This window comes from Scyliorhinus torazame, chromosome 9 (genome assembly GCF_047496885.1).
Source record: "Scyliorhinus torazame isolate Kashiwa2021f chromosome 9, sScyTor2.1, whole genome shotgun sequence".
In the NCBI taxonomy this organism is placed as follows: Eukaryota; Metazoa; Chordata; class Chondrichthyes; order Carcharhiniformes; family Scyliorhinidae; genus Scyliorhinus; species Scyliorhinus torazame.
This window is the reverse complement of record NC_092715.1, coordinates 213,932,879-213,957,356: the sequence shown is the minus strand read 5'-3', so window position 1 is coordinate 213,957,356 and position 24,478 is coordinate 213,932,879. Positions and strand designations below refer to the sequence as shown.

General features: G+C 47.3%; 1 protein-coding gene across 2 annotated transcripts in view; it reads right to left on the bottom strand.

The window, feature by feature from the left end:
* LOC140429727 (signal-transducing adaptor protein 1-like) overlaps positions 1–24,478 on the bottom strand; it is a 125,565-nt gene that overhangs the window by 17,844 nt on the left and 83,243 nt on the right. For both annotated transcript variants that reach the window (XM_072517063.1, XM_072517062.1), the window contains 4 exons: positions 21,609–21,784; positions 16,135–16,266; positions 13,199–13,268; positions 11,132–11,234 (listed from right to left, as the gene is read on the bottom strand). In XM_072517063.1, the coding sequence (XP_072373164.1) occupies positions 11,132–11,234; positions 13,199–13,268; positions 16,135–16,266; positions 21,609–21,784 (481 nt within the window). The remainder of the gene's footprint in view (positions 1–11,131; positions 11,235–13,198; positions 13,269–16,134; positions 16,267–21,608; positions 21,785–24,478) is intronic.

Genomic DNA, 24,478 nt, shown 5'->3' with positions numbered 1-24,478 from the left:
AATGGGGCTGAGGGTAGGGGTTTTCCATCTGCGGAAACGAAACCTCTAGATTCCCACAGGGGTAGGAATTCTGTTAAACTATTACAGACATATAGACTGTCGGAATATATGTCGGCTGGGGTTGGGAACGAGTCGGGGTGCTCTACAATATACGCTACGGCTGCTAGTTCTGCTGCCTGTGAGCCTAGATGTCCAGGCAATTTCAAAGATATCTCCTCTAACGCACGTCCCTGCGCGTTCTCTACATATATGCCACAACCGGTAATCCTTTTACCGTTCAAAACTGTGGAGGAGCCATCCACATAAATCTTTAGGGGTGTGCCTATGTCTGTGGGCTGGGGTCTCTGGGGTGTAGTACCTGGTTTCAGGGGAGCTGACTTTGGTACAAAGGGTCCTTGTGTTGTGCCTGGTGGTGATTATTTCACACTCATGTGGGGTGCCTGCGTAATGTAAATTGTCTGCGAGGAACGTGTGTGTTTTTGTCCTTTTTACTGTAATGTCCCGTCCTTGTAAGAGAAGGGTCCATCGGGCGGCGCTGATTTGGCTGACTGTGCAGTCCTTTAGTCTACCACCTAGTAGAAGTTGGGTTGGGGTGTGCTCTGTTAAAATGGTGACGGGGTTGAGTCCTGTTATGCAGGCGAAATATTGAACAGCCCAAAAAACTGCGAGCAGGTGCCTTTCGCAGGCCAAAAATCCTTGCTCAACTGGGTCGAGAACTCGTGAGGCGTATGCTACGTATGCTAAACGATCGTGTCTTTCTTGGAGGAGCACGGCCGAAAGGGTTTGGTCGGTGGTTGCAACCTCAATTGCACATGGGGAGAGTGGATCTGGGACCTGTGCTGAGGGCTCGATGTAATGCATCCACGGCATCCCATGGTGCTTGCTTCTTTAGGAGTTCGAAAAGAGGGGCTGCCTTTGTCGCAAAACCGTCTATGTGATTCCTACAGTAGCCAACCAGTCCTAGAAATGACCGGAGGGCTGTGACATTATGGGGCAGGGGTAATTTGACAATGGAGTCGATGCGTTTCTGCTCGATCTCGAGTTTGCCATGGGTGATCACTGTTCCTAAGTAAATCACTTTTTCTTATAGAATTTGGGCCTTTTTGGGGTTCACTTTACATCCAATTTCTTGAAGGAGTCCTAATAATTCGGTGAGAAGTGAAATGTGCTCTCCCTTAGTGTCGGTCAGTAGAAGCAAGTCATCTACATATTGAACGAGGTAATCGGATCGGGAAAATTAATCCATTCGCCAGCTGTCGGTGGAATATGGAGGGGGAGTTGTGGAAGCCTTGTGGTAGGCACACACGTGTATTGCTGTCCCTGGAAGGTGTATTGCTGTCCCTGGAAGGTGAAAGCAAATTTATATTGGCACACTTTATCCAATGGAATGGACCAAAGGCCGTTGCTAATGTCCAAAAACGCAAAAAACTTTGACTAGAGTCCCTGTTTTAGCATTGTCTCGGGACTCGTGGCTATGGTGGGGGCTGCTACTGGGGTTACTTTGTTTAGTTCCCTATAATCGATGGTCAGTCGCCATGATCCATCGGGTTTCCTGACCGGCCAAATTCGGGCATTGTTCATTGAGTACGCCTTGGTCAAGCAAACTCTGGATAACCTTTGTGATTTCTCCCTCTGCTTGTTGGGGAAAACCGTACTGCTTTTGGGGTTTGGGGTCGGGTCCTGTAATGTTGACTAAACCTGCTATCTTGCCGCAGTCGTGCTTGTGCTGGGCAAAAGAAACTTTGTGTCGCTGCAAAACGTCTCTAACATCTTTGTCCTGACTAATGGCTCGAACCAGAAGTCTCCTACTGCGCTAATTCTGTGTACGTAGTCTCCAACTGTGAGCGTGGCGGGGGCTCGTGCTGCCTTTGCCATTCTCCATACACATTTGTTTACGGGATCGAACGATAAGATTGTGGGAGCTCATAAAATCTATACCTAAAATGTGTTCTATTGTCTGGGGTAGATCGACTAGAACTACGGGGTGTTTGGTTTTAATGTTCCCTATCTGAATCGCTACAAGGACTGTGATGTGTCCCTGCTGTAAGTGCCCTGTATAACTGCTGAGAGTAGTGGTGTCTGTGGTGGGCCATGTGCTCATTGAAACATTGTGGAGGAGTTGAGCGTGGTGCGGGACCCTCCTGTGTCCCAAAGAAATTCTACGGGGTGTCCCCGGACTGTGCCTGCCACTACCGGCATTCCGGACTTGTCCCAAAGGTAGTCACAGACCCATGTTGGAGAGTCCGAACACCGTCAATCGGTGGCGTTCATATCTGCGTTATTGGAACGGGCGCTAATACTATGAATTGGCTTGGCCCTATTCAGGGTGCCTGTCTGCTGGTTTCGCTGCTGTTTCTGGGGCACATTGCACTCTCGTGCGTAGCGTCCTAATTGTCCACAATTGTAACATTCTTGGGATTTAGGCTACTGTGGGCTGTTTCTTCCCTCATTTACCCATCCGGGGTTCTGGTGCGTCCTAACTGGATGCATGTTAGCACCTGCCTGCTCTTCCTCTACTTTACCGTCGGCTGATTTTCCCTGAATGGACTGTTCCCAAGCTCGGGACAATCTCTTTAGTACCCATTTCTCATTGTGGGCCTCGTCTGAGGGGTCGTAATTTGCGCAAGCTCTCTGTCCTGCTTCAGTCGTGTGAGAGACTAGGATTCGAGTCCATTTGGCCATATTGTCTGGTGTCAAATCGGCACGGGCTAACTCTCCGATACCGCTGTGAAATGAATCCACAGGCATCCAGCAAACGCTGTTGGGTGCTCTGTCTTTTTCTGCCTACATTTGTTAGGCCTTCTGGTCTCCCATATTGTAGCCGATCACATCTAGGATCGCTGCATGCATTTCTTGGAGGGTGCCTCCTCCTACATTTTGTGGGTCGGGATGGGCTGCCACGACTGAGGAGTCAAGGCTCAAAACTGTGAGCTTCACTTGCTCCTTTTCATCCAGGCCGTACATGGTCGCCTGTTGTTTGACTCTTGCAAAATAATGGTGTGGGTCCGATGTGGGTTGGAACGGTGTTATCTTATCGCACGCGTCCCTTAATTGAGTGACGGTTAATGGGGTGGTGTACAGAAAATCTGGGTCTCCATCTGCTGTGGCCCTGTGCTGTGTGGTGACAGGGTTCATGGGGTTGTGCTCTATCTGTGCAGTCGGGGGTGGGGGTGCTTTTCTTTTCTGAGGTTTGTCCTGAGTACATGTGCCATGTACATATCGATGGGCAGTCTCATTTGACTCCTGCCAATCGGGGCCATTTTCCTGATCTAACTGGGGTCCAAATGTATTCTGGAATCCATTTTGTACAGAAAGCAGGGACTGCAGGTCTGCAATTTGCTTTTGGCATTTGGCGTGGTCTACCGAGCTCTGCCTTTGTTCCGTCGTAGAACTGTGGAGTGCTGGTAGGGCTGCTTTTAAATCGTTACATTGTTTCTGTAACTGCTCTACTTGGTGTACAGTTTCTTCTCTTACCAACACCTCGCGGTTGCGTGGCTTGGTAGGCCTCATCATATTGCGACTGAAAGCTGCTTAAATGGGCGAGACAAGATTGGTGTGCCCGTTTGACATCCGCCATCTCCTTGCCCTTCGCCGCTAACTGTTCTCTAAGTTAACTTTTTCTTACTCACTCACGTCTCCCTCACTATCCTTATCTCTCTCTTCAATCTCTCTGTGGGGCGTCCTCACGACCTCCTCTGTGCCTCGCAATTGTGCCAAGCAGGCCATGATTGCCATCGGCTTACGAGCTTTCCCCAAGCTTTTCTTATGAATCTCGGTCAGGTTCTCCCACCAAGTATGCCCTATACTTCCGGGACCTGTTTCGTCGTTTGCACAAAATTCACTCCAAAGGGGCCATCCTTTCCCTTCAAGATATTTTCTAATTTCCTCTTCCCATACGGGACACTGCCTTACGCTACTGGTCGCTGCGACCTCAAATTCCTGGGGGTTCATAAGGTGTTCCATTGCCTTCATTGTCATTTCTACTGCTATCTCTGGGTTTCTACCGAATTTGGAACAGGGGGGAATAAAGCGGTGATGCAAACACAGGTAGAGCTTACGCTATTTTCTGGTCTACAAAACTCCCGCCAGTTTTACGCAACAAAATCCCTTGTTAGTACGTGTGGTGGTACGTATTAGGGGTAGTACAGTACCCTGTGATGCCAAGGGGCTATTGGTAGACAGACACTGGGTCCTGATTGGATCTGCCGACTGCTGGCTCCACCCAGTAAGGCGGAGTATAAGAACCCGGGTTCTCCCAGCAGCCGCATTCTGTAACTGAGCTGCTGGGGAACAAGTCTGCTTAATAAAGCCTTCGATTGGCTTCATCTCTTCTCGTCTCGTGAGTAATTGATTGTGCTACAATTTATTAGGCAGACTTAAAAGACTATGGAGCTCCGGATCGCCCCGGAGTGTCTGCGAATCAGCCCCCATGCAGCAAACTCAGCGGCCATATTTAAACACTGGCTGGCGTGCTTTGAGGGATACCTCCAAACGGCCCCCGGCCGGACCACAGAAGACCAGAAAATGCAGGTCCTGCATTCCAGGGTGAGCCCGGAGATCTACACGCTCATCAAAGACGCGGAGGATTTCCCGACGTCGCTCACCATGCTGAGAGGGATCTACATTCAGCCCGTAAACCAAGTCTACGCACACCACCAACTCGCGATGAGACGGCAATTCCTCGGAGAATCGCTGGACGAGTTCTACAGCGCGCTGCTAATATTGGGAAGGAGCTGCAACTGCCCATCGGTGACCGCAAACGAACATACGGAGCTCCTAATCAGGGATGCTTTTGTGGCAGGTATGACCTCATCCCAAATCCGCCAGCGACTGCTGGAGAGAGACTCACTAGGGCTCACGGAGGCACGGGCCCTTGCGGCCTACCTCGATGTGGCCTCACAAAATGCCCGCCCTTACACCCCCGACCGCGCGGCAGCCCCTTGGGCTCCGTGGACCCCCGCTGCGACCAACTCCACGGCACCCCCACCCCCCCGCAAGCCTGCGCGGCCAGAGCACCAGACCACCCGGGAGGGCCCCACTGCTATTTTTGCGGGCAGTCGAAACACCCCCGGCAGCGCTGCCCGGCCCGCTCGGGCATCTGTAAACGTTGCGGCAAGAAGGGGCATTGTGCAGCGGTGTGCCAGTCCCGGGGGGTCGCCGCAATCTGCGGGGGAGAACGGGGACAGCAGACTCAACCCCCCCCAACGATCCATGTGCGGCCAACGGGCGCCGCCATTTTGGGTCCCGGACTCCACGCGGGGGGAGGGATGTGCGCCGCCATCTTGTGACCCTCCGGCCACGTGCGATCCATGGGCGTGGCCATTTTGTCCACCCCTGACCGCGTGCGATCCGTAGACGCCGCCATCTTGGCTGATAGCCAAGGACCCCAGCATGGACTGATAGTCCAAGGACCCTGGACCAGTCGCGGCCCCGGACGCTCCAAACGGCAACAACGACGGTGCTGGTTAACGGGTATGAAATGCCATGGCTGATCGACTCTGGGAGCACGGAAAGTTTTATCCACCTGGATACGGTAAGACGCTGTTTTCTTTCAATCCATCCGAGTACCCAAAAGATTTTCCTGGCAGCAGGATCCCATTCCATAGAAATCAAAGGGTTCTGCATCGCGAACCTAACAGTGCAGGGGGGAGAGTTTAAGAATTATCGGCTTTATGTCCTCCCCCACCTCTGCGCTCCCACTCTCCGAGGGTTAGATTTTCAATGCAACCTCCAGAGCTTGGCGTTCCAATTCGGCGGCCCTATACCCCCACTCGCTATCTGCAGCCTTGCGACCCTCAAGGTTGAACCACCTTCCTTGTTTGCGAACCTCACCCCGGATTGCAAACCCGCCGCCACTAGGAGCAGACGGTACAGCGCCCAGGACCGAACGTTTATCCGGTCCGAATTCCAGCGGTTGCTGAAGGAAGGCATAATCCAGGCCAGCAATAGTCCCTGGAGAGCTCAGGTGGTAGTTGTAAAGACCGGGGAGAAGCAGAGGATGGTCGTAGACTATAGTCAAATCATCAATAGGTACACGCAGCTAGATGCGTTCCCTCTCCCCCACATATTCGACATGGTCAATTGGATTGCACAATACAAGGTATTTTCCACCGTGGCCCTTAAGTCCGCCTACCACCAGCTCCCCATTCGCCCCGGTGACCGCAAGTACACTGCCTTCGAGGCAGACAGGCGGCTCTACCACTTTTTAAGGGTCCCATTTGCCATCACTAATGGAGTCTCGGTCTTCCAACGGGAGATAGACCGAATGGTTGACCAGCACGGTTTGCGGCCCACGTTCCCATACCTCGACAACGTAACCATCTGCGGCCATGACCAATAGGACCACGACGCCAACCTCCGCAAATTCCTCCAGACCGCTAACGCCCTGAACCTCACCTACAACAAGGAAAAATGCGTGTTTAGCACCGACCGTCTAGCCATCCTTGGCTACGTAGTGCGTAATGGAGTGATAGGCTCCGACCCTGAACGCATGCGCCCCCTTATGGAGTTCCCTCTCCCCCACTGCTCCAAACCCCTGAAACGCTGCCTGGGCTTCTTCTCTTATTATGCCCAGTGGGTCCCCCACTACGCGGATAAGGCCCGCCCGCTAATTCAGTCCACTACCTTCCCCCCGTCGACAGAGGCCCTCCAGGCCTTCAGCCGCATCAAAGCGGATATCGCAAAGGCCACGATGCACGCAATCGACGAGACCCTACCCTTCCAAGTCGAGAGCGACGCATCCGACGTAGCTCTGGCAGACACTCTCAACCAAGCGGGCAGACCCGTGGCCTTTTTCTCCCGGACCCTCCACTCTTCAGAAATCCGCCACTCCTCAGTGGAAAAGGAAGCCCAAACCATAGTAGAAGCTGTACGGCATTGGAGGCATTACCTGGCCGGCAGGAGATTCACTCTCCTCACTGACCAACGGTCGGTAGCCTTTATGTTCAATAATGCACAGCGGGGCAAGATAAAGAACAACAAGATCTTGAGGTGGAGGATCGAGCTCTCCACCTATAACTATGAGGTCTTGTATTGTCCCGGAAAGCTGAATGAGCCGTCCGAGGCCCTATCCCGCGGCACATGTGCCAACGCACAAGTAGACCGTCTCCAAGCCCTCCACGAGGACCTCTGCCACGCGGGGGTCACTCGGTTCTACCACTTTGTGAAGACCCGCAACCTCCCCTACTCTGTTGAGGAGGTCCGAACAGCCACCAGGAACTGCCAAATCTGCGCAGAGTTCAAGCCGCACTTTTTCAGGCCAGATAGAGCGCACCTGATAATGGCTTCCCGACCCTTTGGTGCCTCAGTCTGGATTTCAAAGGCCCCCTCCCCTCCACCGACCGCAACACGTACTTCCTAAACGTGGTGAACGAATACTCCTGTTTCCCTATCGCCATCCCCTGCCCCAACATGACCGCGGCCACGGTCATTAAAGCCCTCTGCACCATCTTTACACTGTTCGGTTTCCCCGCATGCATCCATAGCGATAGGGGGTCCTCCTTCATGAGTGACGAACTGCGCCAATTCCTGCTCAGCAAGGGCATTGCCTCAAGCAGGACGACCAGTTACAACCCCCAGGGGAACGGTCAGGTAGAGAGGGAGAACGGTACGGTCTGGAAGACCGTCCTACTAGCCCTACGGTCTAGAAGTCTCCCAGTTTTCCGTTGGCAGGAAGTCCTCCCAGATGCCCTCCACTCCATCCGATCGCTGCTGTTACCACAACTAATCAAACGTCTCACGAGCGCCTCCTTGTCTTCCCTAGGAAGTCCTCCTCCGGAACGTCACTTCCGACCTGGCTGGCTGCCCCAGGACCCAGCTTGCTCCGAAAGCATGTGCGGGCGCACAAATCGGACCCGTTGGTCGAGAGGGTTCATCTTCTCCATGCGAACCCTCAATACGCCTACGTGGCGTACCCCGACGGCCGACAGGACACGGTCTCCCTGCGGGACCTGGCGCCCGCAGGAACTCCCCACACCCAGTGATGAACGGTTACTGCCTTATCATCATGTAAGGTGATGTCCCCTTTAAGACCGGGCTTGGAACCCTGGGGACTCCGCCTCTGGCTCCGCCCATCTGTGAGCCCTATATAAAGGGCTGCCTCATGGGCTGTGTAGCAGTCAGCACTTGTCTCAGCTCTAACATAGTTCTTAGTCTAATAAAGCCTTCTTTACAGTTTAATCTCTAAGCTTCATTATTGAGGGTACCTCACCCCCCCAACACCAATCACCCCCTCCCTCCCGACGGCGCACCCCACGGCCGCTCCCTTCCCGCGTGGATCAGTCCTCCTCCCGTGCCCGCCCAGGAGTAGTGAAACAGGAACAAACAGCGCGACGCTCCCAGAGACGACAGTGCCCGAGCCAGCACCTGCACCACCACCGGGGCTGAGACGATCGACAAGGACGACCAGGGCACCCACTCGACTCGTGGAATCCGCGTGACAAAGCAAAACTTGTAAATAATTCAATAGCCCAGTAAAAGCGGCAGTGTAAATAGTTCACCGTTGACATCAATGCATAGCCACTGTGTTAAGGGAATTCCAGTACCAGCTTTGTAAACCCCTACCACCATTAGACCCACCACCCCGCCGGGTTCTTTTTTAACAAGGGGTGAATGTGGTGGTACGTATTAGGGGTAGTACGGTACCCTGTGATGCCGAGAGGCTATTGGTAGACAGACACTGGGTCCTGATTGGATCTGCCGCCTGCTGGCTCCGCCCAGTATGGCGGAGTATAAGAACAACCCGGGTTCTCCCAGCAGCCGCATTCTGTAACTGAGCTGCTGGGGAACAAGTCTGCTTAATAAAGCCTTCGATTGACTTCATCTCTTCTCCTCTCGTGAGTAATTGATTGTGCTACAGTACGCCTGCAAATAACACACTTCCGAATCTTGGTGGTTTGATCGATATTGGTCTTACGCTTGTGATTTTTACTTTTTCCAATTGGGTTTCTAATTCAAATTTGGGTTCTCTCGGAGTGACAAAGCCACTTCTAGGTCGAGTCCCGTCAGATGTCGCCAGTAATGTTGCTATATTTATTTGGTTATAAATATGGCAGTTAATACAGTCGCCTTTCTTAATCCTAATCATGAGTATAATTTCAGAGTCGCCAGGTATCTCTCGATACCGCCACAAGGTTCAACCAGAATACAGATCAAAGAGCCAATAGATCAGTTAGTTAGTTCAAAGTCAATACTATTTCTTTACACACAGTAAGATCTACTCATGCACAATAACACTACAGACTAAACTATCTCTATCACTAACACTTATACTTAACTTTGGGTGCCCACTTAGTCAGAGGAACAATGGCCGTTGTTCGGATCTGAGGCTGTTGGGTTCGAAGAGTTAACAGGAGTACAGCTAAGGTTGTCCGTCTGGTAGCGAGCGTTGACCTTGAACTTACTTGCTTCTGGTGGTGCTGGTGGATGGGTCTCTCCGCTTGAGAGCCAAATCCAAGAGGCTGAATCTCTGGTGGGGGTTCCTTCTTATATTTGGCGGGGCTTCGCGTGCTTTTAGGCGGGCCTTAAACTTGGTCTCAATTAATTGGGCAGCTTCTTGATCATTGTCATTGATCTAAACCAATAAAGGGGTGGGTGCCCTGATGGCTGGGCGTGTCCTAGGGTGGCCGTTGGCCTTGCTTTGTTTGTGTCTTTTGGTTGGGGTGCTGGCGCCGGGATGTCTGCGACAGTATCAACTACCTGAGTATTACTCCTTTGTTCCTCGGAGATGGGCCATCAATATGTTAATCGACCCAGAGTTTCAATTCCGTCTGGTAACTGCTTCCCAAATATACATTCAGGCTCTGTGCCTGCTTGTTGTCTAGTATTGTCCACATTTCCCTACATTCTCTGTGAGCGTCCATTTTGTGTTCTGGAAGTGGCCATCCCAGATAGCTACAGGCACAACATCGTGGGCTGAAGGGCCTGTACTGTGCTGTACTGTTATATGTTCTATGAATCCACAAATAAATATAATCCAAGAGGTAAGGAAGCATGAATGCCAGGGAGATAGATAGAAAAAACACTTCGATTAATGTCAGCACAAGGGAAGGAGCTGATTGCCAAGTTTGTTTTGTCCCAATTAGGAATTCATCTAAGAAAGAAAGACTTGCATTTATATTGTGCTATTCGTGATCATTGAGCAGCTCAACGCACTTTACAGTCAATGAAGGACATTTGAGCTAGTTACCATTGTAATTTTGAATATGTGACAGCTTCAGCAAACAGCAATCTGATAATGACCAGAGACTTTGAGCAAGGAAATCCATTCTGCAAGCATTCTGGACCTTAACTACTCGCTGCGTGAAAAACATTTTTCTCATACTGCTTTTGCCTTGTTTGCCAATTATTTTAAATCTTTGCCCTCCTGTTCTTGATCCTTTAATGAGTGAAACAGTTTATCCCTATCTACTCTTTCTAGACCTATCATTATTTTGAATACCTTGATCAAATCTCCTCTCAGCCCATCTTCTCCAAGGAAAACTGTCCCAACCTGGACAGTCATTTGAAATGTAATTAAACTATAACCTGAAGAGGATGAATTTGCAGGCTTACGGGGAGAAGGCAGGGGAATGGCACTAAGCAAGTTGCTCATTCGGACAGCCAGTGCAGATATGATGGGCTGAATGGACTACTTCTGCACTGTAACGATTCTGTGGCATTTCACTGCAACACTATGAAATGCTGCACTGCCGGATCTGCTGCTTTTTGGATGAGGCGTTAAACAAAAGTCCTTTGTTCACTCCTCAGAACAACATAAAAGATCCAACAGCACTAATTCAAAAGAGACCTGGGAGGTTTCTCCAGCTTCTTGGCCAATGTTTACGCCTCAATTTAAAAAAGATGATCTAACCATTATCACATTGATATCTGTGGGAGCTTGTTTTGTGCAGATTGGCTGCTATGTTTTCCACAATGAAACAGTGATTATGTTTTAGCAGTACTCAATTGGCTGTAAAACACTTTGGGATGTACTGAGGTCACAAAAGGTACTATATAAATGCAAGTTACTTTTCTGTTTTCCGTTCTTTAAACATGCTCCGTTGTAACTTTAAATTAGAATGTTCTTTCTGAGATGTAATAAAAGATATTGCAGATAGCCAAAGCTATACCCAACCTGGATGTATAAACATACCAATTCTGTCAGCATACATGTTGGAGTCCAAGTATGGTTTCAAAGTTCCATTGGTTTCTTTTATAAAATGGTCAACAACTTGCTGAAGGGTGTTGCATTTCACCTGTGGAACAAGAGAAATGGTTGTTTATTTAGTTACAAGTCATCAAATCGTACTTCCTCATATCTCATGGTCTTACCGACCACCTACGATATATAGGCTTTTGAAGCGAAACTAAATGGTGTAACATGTTCTCTCCTTATAAGAGAACCTTATATTATAGACTCTCACCTTTATCTAGATCAGTCAAATGAAATAAAAGTGGAATTAATGGCAAGTAAACTGCAGTTCATTTACTTCACAGGATAAACGTAAACGTTAGCTCAATAGAGCAAGAAACTTGGCTTAATTGATCATAGCCGAAGTACAGAAGGCCCTGTGCCAACAGAATGGCAGCTTTAGGCTAATTCTGACTTGGCAGTTTTAGCACATGTCCATCCTGTCCGACATATTCTGTTGCTTTTTATGTTCCTTAAGATTAAGGATAGCAGGAAGACAACAGTACAATGCATTTAACTGCCTGTATCTGGCCAAAAGAGTTGTGGGTGTCTAGGCTATCAATACTGTGGGAGAGGTTCGATGAGTACTCCCATACACTGCATCTTCTCCAGAATTAATGGAGCCGACGGGAGTACTCAGATTGACTTTCTTGTCCGTCACCCAAAATTTCTCCTTCCTCTTCAATGAAATACAGACAATAAGGCAAAAAGTACAATCACTTGTTAAGTCAATAAGCATTGTGAGTTCAGTGGTATGACATCAAACATGGCCAGAGTGATCCCCTGGACTGAAAACATAATAGATTAACAACAATAATCTGTGCTAAAGTGAGACAAAAGGATAACTTTTGAAAATGTTCAATGGTAACGGCTGGAGCAAGGTGGTCCTACGAATGCTAATGGAAGGTATGATAACATAAAGCTGCCAATGTGTTCATGAATGTCCTTCAGGAAAGGGAGCCTGCCACCTCTCCCTGATTTGGTCTACATGTAAATCTGCATCCACACTCAGGGCAATTTGGAACGGGCATGGGAGGTACTAATATCCTATTGGTCAGAGGATGCACCAAAATCATTTTGGACATTGGATGCACCAAATTGCATTGGTTCTAGAGGATGTACCAAACTTCCATGGACAGAAGATGCCATAATTTCCCATTCACTAGGGCATGTTCTCAAATTCTATCAGGTATGTGATGCCCATTAGGCATAAAATGCAATTTCACTGCAAGATTCATCTTAATTCCAAATAAATACATAACAAGGGTGCCTTCGATGGGGAGAATCTGCAATATGATCTTTGGTGACTTTCTCCAAGCATGATTCCATCATGAACAGCCATCTATAACATTAGCAAACTGCAGCCTATAAACATAAAGGGGACATGAATTGAATCTCTCTGGAACCGAGCATATCACATGGTGTGAACACTGACCAGAAACCTTTGTTGAATTCCCAGCAGGCTTTTTACATATTTATGCACACTATTAAATATTGTTTGATTGCAATCAGAGCAATTACTACCTTTGAGTAACTATCACTATCTTTCAGAAGTTGTGATGGGTCAGCAGCAATCTGCCATTTTCTTTTTGCAGAGGTGTCAAGGATCATACCAATTTTTGAAGGGTCATAGCAATGTTTATTCTACACAGAGATTTGAAAACCATCTGACTTTAAAATTAGACAAATGTTTTTGCCATTTCCATTTTGAGATTCAAATGTTAAGACTAAACATTCCACAACGGGATCTCTCAATATACACTACAGACAATGAAGTACTTTTGAGTGGTCACTGTTGATTTTTTTTTTTTTAGCCATAGTCCATAAAATAGATTCTTTTTTTTTTAAATAAACAATTTTATTGAGGTATTTTTGGCATATAAAACAATGACATTGTATAGTACTGTACAAAAAAGAAAAGCAAATAACGCATAGCACAAAGTAGATTCTTACATACAGGTCATATGAGCTTGATAAAACAAAGACCTCAGGCAATGGGATTTCAGCATAAATTGAGGAGAAACCTACTGGATAGTCCAGACAGATGACAAATCCACTCTCTTCGCAGGTCACCTTGTAGTGTTTTATGACTCGCTTACTGAAAGACAAGTTTTGACTATGATTAAATATAAACACAAACAAATTGGAAGCACCGAAACTGAATATTTCTGAAAACAGAAACATATTACCAAAGCTTTTCATCTTGCACTCATCAGGACAAACACAAGAATGCCAAATTTCAAACAATCAAAACAATTTAGACTACAGGAGAAAAGGGCAAAGGCTGGTTGGACAGTCAGCTCTGATTGGCTGAGGTATTGTCATGAAAAAAAATCGACAGGAAACCACAGGCTCCCCAAGCTTCCAAGTAATTCAAGAAAGTGCAAGGATTGAGTAGGTTCCTTTTTTTGCAGAGGACAAGTCATGGAATATGAATGTATTTCCTCTAACAAATGTAAAATGAGCCATGTTTCGAGCACTTAAGTTATCTTAAATTGGTTCTTAATGTCATTTTTAGCTGATGCTGCCCAATCATGGAGTCACATCTAACAATAGTTTTGTTCTGGGTTTTGTAGACCCAGGCTGATTGAGTATAGTCTATATCCTGCCTATTATGAGAAACTGAAGGAACATGCTGTTTGATTTGACCACGCGCTGGATGTACGTACACCCTACATATCTGTCATAACACTGGCACTGAAATTCATACACAACATCGATCAGGAGTGCATAGGCAGGCCGTCCTTTTGAACTGAAGGCAGCATCAGATCAAAAAGCCCATTTTTGTGGTTGTTCACAGAGATTGAAGAAGTACATGTATCCTGAGAAATGCAAATGAGTCCCAGATCTCAAGGGAGTTCTTCAAAAGGCAGTGGAAGTCTTTGAATATTTTTAAGGCAGAGATTCTCGATTAACAAGGGGGCAAAAGGTTATCAGAGATAGACAGGAATGTGGGGTGGAGGTAACAATTAGATCAGCTACAATCTTGTTGAATGGCGGAGCAGGCTTGCAGGCTGAGTGGCCTATTCCTGCTCCTAATCCAATGTCTGTACACACGTACATTTGTTACAATCCTTGACCGGACTATATTATAAATAGATTTAGGGAGTTAATTGGGAGTTAATTCCGCATCTCAGGCCCCTATAAATGTAAGGTGGTCACACTGCTCATGGGAATGACCAATTCCATTGAACTGGAGATAACATCTACAACAAGCCAAAATTCATAACACTTGCACATTACTTTGGTGACTTTGGATCTATGGTTCTCAAAGCTCTGCATCACTGAGGTCATCCTCACGTTAAGTTTGGATCTGTTATGAATTAATTGATCGTGATTGAACATAGAACATACAGTGCAGAAGGAGGCCATTCGGCCCATCAAGTCTGCACTGACCCACTTAAGCCCTCACTTCCACCCTATCCCCGTAACCCAATAACCCCTCCTAACCTTTTTGGTTACTAAGGGCAATTTATCATGGTCAATCCACCTAACCTGCACGTCTTTGGACTGTGGGAGGAAACCGGAGCACCCGGAGGAAACCCACGCAGAGGACGGGGAGAACGTGCAGACTCCGCACAGACAGTGACCCAGTGGGGAATCGAACCTGGGACCCTGGCGCTGTGAAACCACCGTGGTATCCACTTGTGCTACCGTGCTGCCCAGATTGATTACTATAATTATTCAACAGCTCCTTTATTATTGTATCATTCAATTACCTGGATGGCAGAGGGAAAACTAGATGGCAAGCTAGTTTTCTGCCCAGCAATTTTTATGTTCCAATACCTTTTTTGAAGTTATGTTCTGAAATTCACTGTGCAAAGTATATGAGGCAGTCAGCAGACCCCCATTGGCGCTATTTTAACTCTGTGAAAGTGAGTAGGATTTGAACTGGTTATCTACCTACCCCTCAAAATTCTCAACACCTCTATTAAAACTGCTCTTATTCGTCACCATTCTAAGCAGAACTGTCCCAGACTGGAAGTTTTTCATGGAGGCATTGCCGGGCGGAGCCTGCCTCTACAGGGTCAGGAAGTCACGGCCTAATTTTACAGCTGTTAGGCTCAGGCTGTGGCTTTCACTCCCATTTGGGAGGCTGTTCCGCCAATCAGATGGCCAACAGATCGACACATCCAGTATTGCCACTGGGAGTAGTGGCCACTGCTGGGATGGCAGCAGTATTCTGTGGAGAGCCATGGAAGAGACCAAACTGCAAAGTAGGTGGGGCGGCTTCCCTGGAGACTGTTAGGGAGACCCCGGTGAGGGGAGTGGCTGACCAGCAGGGACAGCGACACCGTTGGGATGCCATTCTCTGTTGGGCACAGGGAACCTGAACAGGATGGAAACCTGCACCAAACTACAGCCAAGCTGCTAAGATGTAGCTGGAGGTCTCGCTACGTTGCTTGGACCCCACCCCCCTCCCTCCCCTCCACTGGTAAAATGCCAACAGTGGCATGAGGAGAGTGGCCACTTTAAGGAGCCTCAATTGACCCAAGAGTGGGTGGGTTACCTGAAACGTACAAATACCCAATTTAAACCCCCCCCCCCCCCCCCCCGGGAGCAAGCCAGCAGGGGGAGGTGGTGGTGGGGGGGGGGGGGGGGGGAGGGGTGTAAAATTCTGACCCAATTTCTCTAGTCTCTCAATTTAAAGTCTCTCATTCTTGTGATTATTCTAGTAAATTTCCTCTGTCCCCTCACGAGGGCCTTGAAATCTTCCCCAAAGTGTAGCACCCAGAACTGGACACACAACCCCAATAGCTGAGGACTAGCAGTGATTTGTGAAGGTTTGGCATAATTTCCTTGTTGTTGTACTCCATGGCGTTAAAGTCAGGAATTCCATGTTAGTTTGTTTTTTTAAGTGGTATCAACTTGTCCCATTACTAAGATAACAAAATAACTAATTCTTGCCGTTCCTGCACCTCTTTTAAAATTGTTTCTATTGCCTCTCCTCATGTTAAATCTACCTGTCGTATGTGGTCAGTGTAGTGACTGAGTAGTTGTTTTTCTCAGTGGAAGGTCTTAACATCAGGCTTCCGCTCTCAGGGTGCCTTTCCATCATGGCTTCAGCTTCATTCCGAGAAATATCATAGAAACACCTGCAGAAACATTAAAGTTGAGCCTTGAGTACAGGTCATTAACTTTAACCAAACACAGGCAACATTACAAGGTGCATGGCCAGAGTGGAGATGGGCCAGATTACAGAATCATACAGCATACAAGGAGGCCACTCGGCCAATCTTGCCTATGTCAGTCCTTTGCTGTCAAATCAGCCTCATTTCACCACAAGTTTCCCGTAGCTGGACAAATTTTATTCCTGTTTTAAATATGTGTCTAATTATCTTTCGTACATTATGACTGAATCTTCACCCGCCTTTTCAGACAGCTGGGACGGACAAGATGGCCTCCTTCTGTGCTGTAACTTTTCTATGATTCTATGATCACGAGAGAGCTGAGCTTCAAAGATATTTTTGATAGTTGTACCAGTTTAGTGAATATTTCAATGCATACATCATTAAAAATTCTTTACTTAAACAAAATAAACGTGCATTCGCCATGAACTAAATACTTGCAGCTTTTCCAAAATGAGGGTGTCTTTGAAATGAAGTTGGCAAACTCAACCCAAATCCAAGTCCGTTTGAGTTCAACACCATCATTGATGGAGTATGACAATCTCGGTCAGGGACGGCTGGTAAATGGAAATGCCACCTTGGTGCAGCAGGTGGTGCTCTTCTAAGGTTGAGCTATGTTGGTTAATATAAAATGAGCTATGCAGAATCAAGGGAGGTTTTGATGCTATTTTGAAACTGCTATATTTGAAAGAAAAGCAGAAAACACGAAACACAAACAAGTCAGGCAGCATCTGTGAAGAAAGGAGATTGACATTTCATCTGTAGCTCCTCAGCAGAATTTGAAATGAAGGGCCAGGCTTTGAGACATCTGCACTTTCCTTACTGCACTGATTTGGCGACTGTTTCCAGCATTTTTAGCTTTTGTTTCAGGTTTCCAGCATCTGCAGTGGGTTTTTAATCCTGCGAGATTTGACACAGAGGCCTGGCATGAGGGAGTGATTTACTTTTCTGCTCTCCGTGGCGACCTCTTCATAAACAAATGTATTCACCAAAATCATACAAAAATTCATGGTGGGTGGTGTTAGGATTCAAAACGGACTTGGAACCTGCTCAGCCCTGCTAAAGCTCCTTGCACAATGCAAGAAAAGACACTGCATAACGATGGAAGCCAATTTAGCATCTAATCTTTGTGATTTTTGCATTGCTGCATTGAAATGTCATTTGACTTGTAAGTGCAAAGGTTAAATGGGTGGATATAGGGGAGATTAAATTGAATGCAGCAAAGTGTGAAATGCTACATTTTGTGAGGAAGAATGAAGAGTTAATATAAAATGAGTTACAATTATAAAAGGCTAATCAGAAAGTGAGGGGCATGGGGCTTAATGTGTACACAAATTGTTGAAGATGGCCGTGAAGCTTGAGAAAGAGGGTTAATAAGGTATTTGGAAGGGCAGCATGGCGGCGCAGTGGTTAGCAGGTTCGATCCCGGCTCCAAGTCACTGTCTGTGTGGAGTTTGCACATTGTCCCCGTGTTTGCATGGTTTCACCTCCACAACCCAAAGATGTGTGGAGTAGGTGGATTGGCCACGCTTAATTGGAAAAAATGAATTGGGCACTCTAAAATTTTTTTAAAGGTATTTGGTGATCCTGGGCTTTATAAAAAGAGGCATAGAGTACAAAATTAAGGAAGGTATGGTGACAACAACAAAGCAGGTATGGTGAACCTTTTACTGGCTCGGCCATTCCAGGTACCACACTTAGGAAGGATATGACGGCTCAGACCTCGGCATACCTGACCCTCCTTTTATCCTTCCCCAGTGCCTGCCAGCCTGCGCAACATCCACCCCCCGCACCCCGCTTGCTTCAGTGTCCGGCTCCAGTGATAATCACTGTCGCCATCTGGATGCAGTCTCAGCAGTAGCTACCACTGCTGGGACCAGAGATCTGATGGTTATTTGATAGGCCGGCTGCACGGAGGTGGGGCCTCCTCCCCAGATGGAGGTGAGAGTCTTGCCGACTCTGGGTGGGCTCGACGCTGACATTTATACTGGTGGAAGGGCAGGGACCCCAGTCAAGTGTAAAATCCCAGCTGTTAATTCATGGCAACCACATCTACAGTAAGTATCTATGGCTTAAGGAGCTTCGGCTCAGAGTCACTGACCTGTGGGCCGAGCTACAGGCACTGTGTTGCATCAGAGAGTGGGAAAGTTACCTGGGCACTTTGTTCCAGAAGGAAGTCACACCCCATAGGCTAAGGTCTTCTTATTTGGTCGCGTGTTCAAGGACCGAAGTCTAAGGCTAGAGTTTTAAACTTAAATAAAGAGTATGAAGACAGTCAGTGAAAGTGAACTGGGAAATTCGATTTTATTTTTCAGCATATCTTCAGACACACTTTTGTTCCCTTTGGGATATAGTAGGAGAAATGATGGGAGCCTGCTGGACCACATTATGAACGTTCCTTCCATGTCCAACAAGTCCTGGTGGTGGACTTGAACCCAGAGCTTATGGTCCAAAGGTAGGGACGCTATCACTGTGGCACAAGACCTCCTCTCAGAAATTACATTAAAGGTAGGACAGTCGAGATGCAGTGGCAGACATCCAAGGAGACATTTCATAATACTCAGCAAAGATCCATTTCAGTGAGAAAGAATGACTCTAGAAGGATGCATCTGTGGCTAACTAAGAAAGCTAAAGATATCGGGGGCGATTCTCCGATATTGAGGCCAAGTTTTCACGCCGTCGTGAACGCCGTCGCGTTTCACAACGGTGCAAACAGGGCCCGGACACGACCTATTCTGGCCCCCACCGCTGGAGTGGTTCACGCCGCTCCAGCGTCCTTACGTGGCGCCATCCTGTGCATGCGCGGGGAATGTTTTACGCACGCCGGCCCCTCACCAACATGGAGCCAGTGTTCTGGGGCCGCGCGCGGATGGAGGTAGGCTGGGGCCACCCCAATGAAGGAGCCCCCCCTCCACAGGCCGCCCTCCCAGCGTTCCTGCAGAGTTCCCGCCGGCAGGAACCTTTTGTGTCGTAGCGGCCGCTCGGCCCATCCGGCCGGAGAATCGCCACTCACCGGTTCTCCGAGCAGCCCGGTGTGAATCGCGCGCCGCTGGTTTCCGGGGGGTGGGAGAATCGCGTGCGGGGGTTGGGGCGGCGTGGCGCGATTCGCGCGGCCCCTCCCCCCCGGCGATTCTCCCACCCGGTGTGTGGTTGGGGGGGGGGGGGGGGGGGGGGAGAGAATAGCGCCCATCAGATTGAAAGAAAATGTGCACAATTCTGTGACGATTAGTGGCATATTAGGAAATTGGACAGAATTTTAAAAACAGTTCAGACAGAATGACTAAAAAAAAAAGAGGGAGAAATTAGCGAAAGCCAGCTAGAAGTATGAAAACAGCTGGTAAGAGTTTCTACAAATAATTAACGAAGAAAAGAATAAGTAAAGGAAGTGTTGATCGTCTAGAGGGTGAGAACAGGGAATCAATAATAGGAAATAAAGTAATGGCAGAAACATTTAGTGTCTGTTTTCGTGGTAGAAGACACAAATAACACAGAAATACTTGTAAATCAAGAGATGAAAGGAAGGGAAGAACTCTGAACAATTCACAATTACCAGTGGAAGGGTACTGAGAAAACTGTTAGAACCAAGTCTGACAAGTTCCCAGAACCGGAAGAACTTCACCTTAGGTTCTTAAAAGAGGTGGTTGAGGAGATAGCTGTAATTTTCCATAATTCCCAGATTCTGGAAAGGTCCCATTGAATTGGAAAATAGGAAGATAGCATGTGCAGTTTCACTCTTCAGGAAAGGAGGGAAACAGTAAGCAGGAAACTGCAGGTCAGTTAGTCTAACATCGGTCATAGAGAAAATGTTAGAATCTAGTATTAAGGAGGTTATAGTAGAACACTTTGAAAATCTTAATGCAATCAAGCAGAGCCAACATGGTTTTGTGAAAGGGAAACTGTGTTTGACTAATTTAATAGAGTTCTTGGAGGAAGTATTAAGCAACACGATTGAAGGAGAACTTGTAGATGTAGTGTGCTTGGATTTCCAAAAGACATTTGATAAAATGCTGCACGAGATAGGCCTCATGGTGTAGGAGGTTACATATTACCATGGATAGGGGATTAGTTGACTAACAGAAAGCAGATAGTAAGGATAAATGAGTCATTTTCAAGCTGTAACTGGTGGAGTGTGACGAGGATCAGATCTGGGCCTCCACTACTCACAATCTCGATCAATAACTTGGATGAAGGGACTGAATATATGATTGCTAAATTTGATGACATAAAGATAGGTAGGAAAGTACGTTATGACAAGGACGTAAGGAGTCAGCAGAGAATATAGATTGGTTAAGTGAGTGGGAAAAATTTTAAGATGGAAGTGAAGAGAATCTTTTTCTCTGAGGGTTGTTTCTATGTAAAATTCTCTTCCCCAGAGAGAGACTTGACGCAGCGTTGTTGAATATTTTTAAAGCCGTGTTAGATAGGTTCTTGATTAACAAGTGAGTCAAAGGTGACAGGGGGTGGACAGGAAAGTAGAGTTGAGGCCACAATAAGATTTGCCATGATCTTAACAAATGATGGAGCAGATTTGTCCTTCTCCTACTCTTAATTTGTATGTTTGTATGTATGAAACACATTTAAGACCCATTTCACAATTAGCTATTTAGCCCTCCAAGCCTATTCTGCCATTCAATTCCGATTCATAGCATTTTGGGATACATATTTTTACTGAGCTTAGATGCTCCTGATTTCTCTCCCAAATGGCTCGGATGTAGTCTTAAGATTATGTCCCCACTTTTTAGATTCAACCACCAGAGGAAATAGCTCTATATTAAATTCTCTTATCGCCTTAAGAACATAAAAACTAGGAGCAGGAGTGGGCAATTCAGCCCCTCGAGCCCGCTCTGCCATTCAAAAGATCATGGCTGGTCTCAGCTCAGCCTCAACTCCACCTTCCTGCCCATTCTCCATAACCCTTCAACCCATTGATAACTAAAAATCTGTTCACCTTCTCCTTAAATTTACTCAATGTCCCGGCATTCACCCCACTCTGGGATAGTGAACGCCACAGATTCACGACCCTTTGAGAAAAGTAATTTCTCCCCATCGCTGTTTTAACTCTGCTACTCCTTATATTAAATTGTGGCCTCTGGTTCTAGATTGCCTCACATGAGGAAACACCTGCTCTACATCTACTTTGCCAATACCTTTTAATCATCGCATATATCTCAATTAGATCTCCTCTCATTCTTCTAAAATCTAGACAGCATGTGCCTAAAGCACCTTGATTAGATCACATCTCAATTTTCTAACTCAAGTACACGTCACTTAGGCCTTTAAACCTCAATATCAGTATTAATTGTACATACTCTGGCATTGTGGGCAATACATCGTCATACACGTCTGGATCAGGCTTCTCCACAATATAATTCTGCGACTTTGGTCCCACTGCAGCAGCTGACTGGCGCCCTTTTTCTTGTTCAACCACATCTCCCAGTTGGAGCACCTGCCCCGGTAGCAGTGACAAGTCACTGGGAAGCTCCAGCTGGTAAGATTGTACAAAGATAAGCGTACAAATCAAATTGTGAACACTGCAGGCTGAATGGCTGGCTTTTGTGCTGAGAACTTCACTGCCTCTAGTAACTCTCACATTAAGTATTCTTTGCTTGACAAAAGTGAAGAATTATTCTACACTCATCCTTGGAATTAGTGCTGAAATAGCTCATGTTCTGTAAGGGTTGCATGTACACCAGCTGCCTTCCAATACCTCAGCCAACTGGCAAGTTAGATAATTTTGGGAAGCATTACGACCAAGCCCGATCCTGGCGAGGGGGTGCATTGGTCGCCATCCTTGATAAAATAATGAGGTTATGTTTTTCCCATTGATTTCTGGGATACTGCATCCCTAACCCAACATTCAATCCCAATGTATTTTGTTTCTCAATGGATAATAGTGAACAGCTAGGCTGTGAACTGATTGGGGAAGGAAAGTTGAAGAAGTCTATTCCTTGAAAATGCACAGATGGTCTGTTAGCAAGAGAGAATAAGAACAACTCTGCAATTAAGATTGATATACCTCTGAATCCTCAAGAAGCGTTCAGAGGTTTTGTTTTAATTTCACCTATTTGGATTTAATGAGTCTTTAAAAAAAGTTTTTTTAAATAGCCCTTTGTAACTTGAGGAAACTTGAATGTTCCAAGTTGTGCATACAGCAGTTTACAATGCTGTTTACATGGCAATAGGGAAGCAGGGGATTGGATGAATGAACATGTCTGAAAAGGTAACAGGAACACAATTGTTTATTGTTCAGTGTACGCTAGGTATGCACCTTGTGCTGAACTTGGACTCTGGCCAGGATATTTCAGATGGTGGGGTTTCTTATCCCATCATCCGAACAGTTACGAACGTACAAAATAGGAGGTGTAGACCATTAGGCCCCTCAAGCCTGTTTATCATTGAATTATCATAGAATTTACAGTGCAGAAGGAGGCCATTCGGCCCATCGAGTCTGCACCGGCTCTTGGAAAGAGCACCCTACCCAAGTTCAGCACCTCCACCCTATCCCCATAACCCAATAACCCCACCCAACACGAAGGGCAATTTTGGACACTAAGGGCAATTTATCATGACCAATCCACCTAACCCGCACATCTTTGGACTGTGGGAGGAAACCGGAGCACCCGGAGGAAACCCACGCACACACGGGGAGGATGTGCAGACTCCGCACAGACAGTGATCCAAGCCGGAATCGAACATGGGACCCTGGAGCTGTGAAGCAATTGTGCTATCCACAATGCTGTTCTACCCTTCAATATGATAATAGCTGATATGTTTGTGTTCTGAGTTCCACAATCCTCATCAACCCCTGATAACCTTCAATTCCCTTGCCTAACGAGATTCTGGGCTCGATTCAGTCAAATGGGAACAAAGTCCCATAGCGATCGTGTTTAGTCACACGTTTCCCACTGCTCCCAGTGCCATGGCTATTCAACATGACTCACGATGTATAAGAGGCCTCAATGGGGAATGCGTGACTGAGGCCGTATGTAGACCCATTTTAAATGGCCTCCCGATCTCAGAGCCCCCCAAAGCGATCCCTGACCTCTCCTCCCCGAAGCGATCCCCAACCTCCCCGCAGCCCGAACGCACTATGGGAAGGTCCCGGGCACTCCAGCCCCCATAAACCAATGCAGGGCACCCCCAACCGAATCCCACACATGCAAAAAATGACAGCTTGGCATTGCATGGCCCCCATAAAAGAGACAATGGACACAGCCGACTGGGGGCCCAATGAGGGAACGATGCAGAACTGGAAAAGGCAACCGCTGACCAGAGGGAGCGGATCGCCTCACGTGAAGCCGAGGTAGCAAGGTTGGTGACAATCCAGAAGGCACTGAAGGGGGTGGGAGACGACAAAGAAAACATGTCCTGCCGGCAAAAACCTATGGATCATCGGGCTACCGGAGGGCAGAGAGGGGAGGAATTCGACAAAATTCATGGTGTCGGTGCTCAGAAAACTGGTCAGGGAGGAGGGCTTTGTCAACCCCCCAGAGGTGGACTGGGCCTATAGGTCGCTCTGACAGAGGTCCAAGTCAGGAGAACATAATAAATAAGAACATAAGAACTAGGAGCAGGAGTAGGCCATCTGGCCCCTCAAGCCTGCTCCACCATTCAATGAGATCATGGCTGATCTTTTGTGGACTCAGCTCCACTTTCCGGCCCGAACACCATAACCCTTAATCCCTTTATTCTTAAAAAACTATCTTTATCTTAAAAACATTTAATGAAGGAGCCTCTACTGCTTCACTGGGCAAGGAATTCCATTGATTCACAACCCTTTGGGTGAAGAAGTTCCTCCTAAACTCAGTCCTAAATCTACTTCCCCTTATTTTGAGGCTATGCCCCCTAGTTCTGCTTTCACCCGCCAGTGGAAACAACCTGCCCGCATCTATCCTATCTATTCCCTTATTAATCTTATATGTTTCTATAAGATCCCCCCTCATCCTTCTAAATTCCAACAAGTACAGTCCCAGTCGACTCAACCTCTCCTCATGATCCAACCCCTTCAGCTCTGGGATTAACCTAGTGAATCTCCTCTGCACACCCGCCAGTGCCAGTACGTCCTTTCTCAAGTAAGGAGACCAAAACTGAACACAATACTCCAGGTGTGGCCTCACTAACACCTTATACAATTGCAGCAGAACCTCCCTAGTCTTAAACTCCATCCCTCTAGCAATGA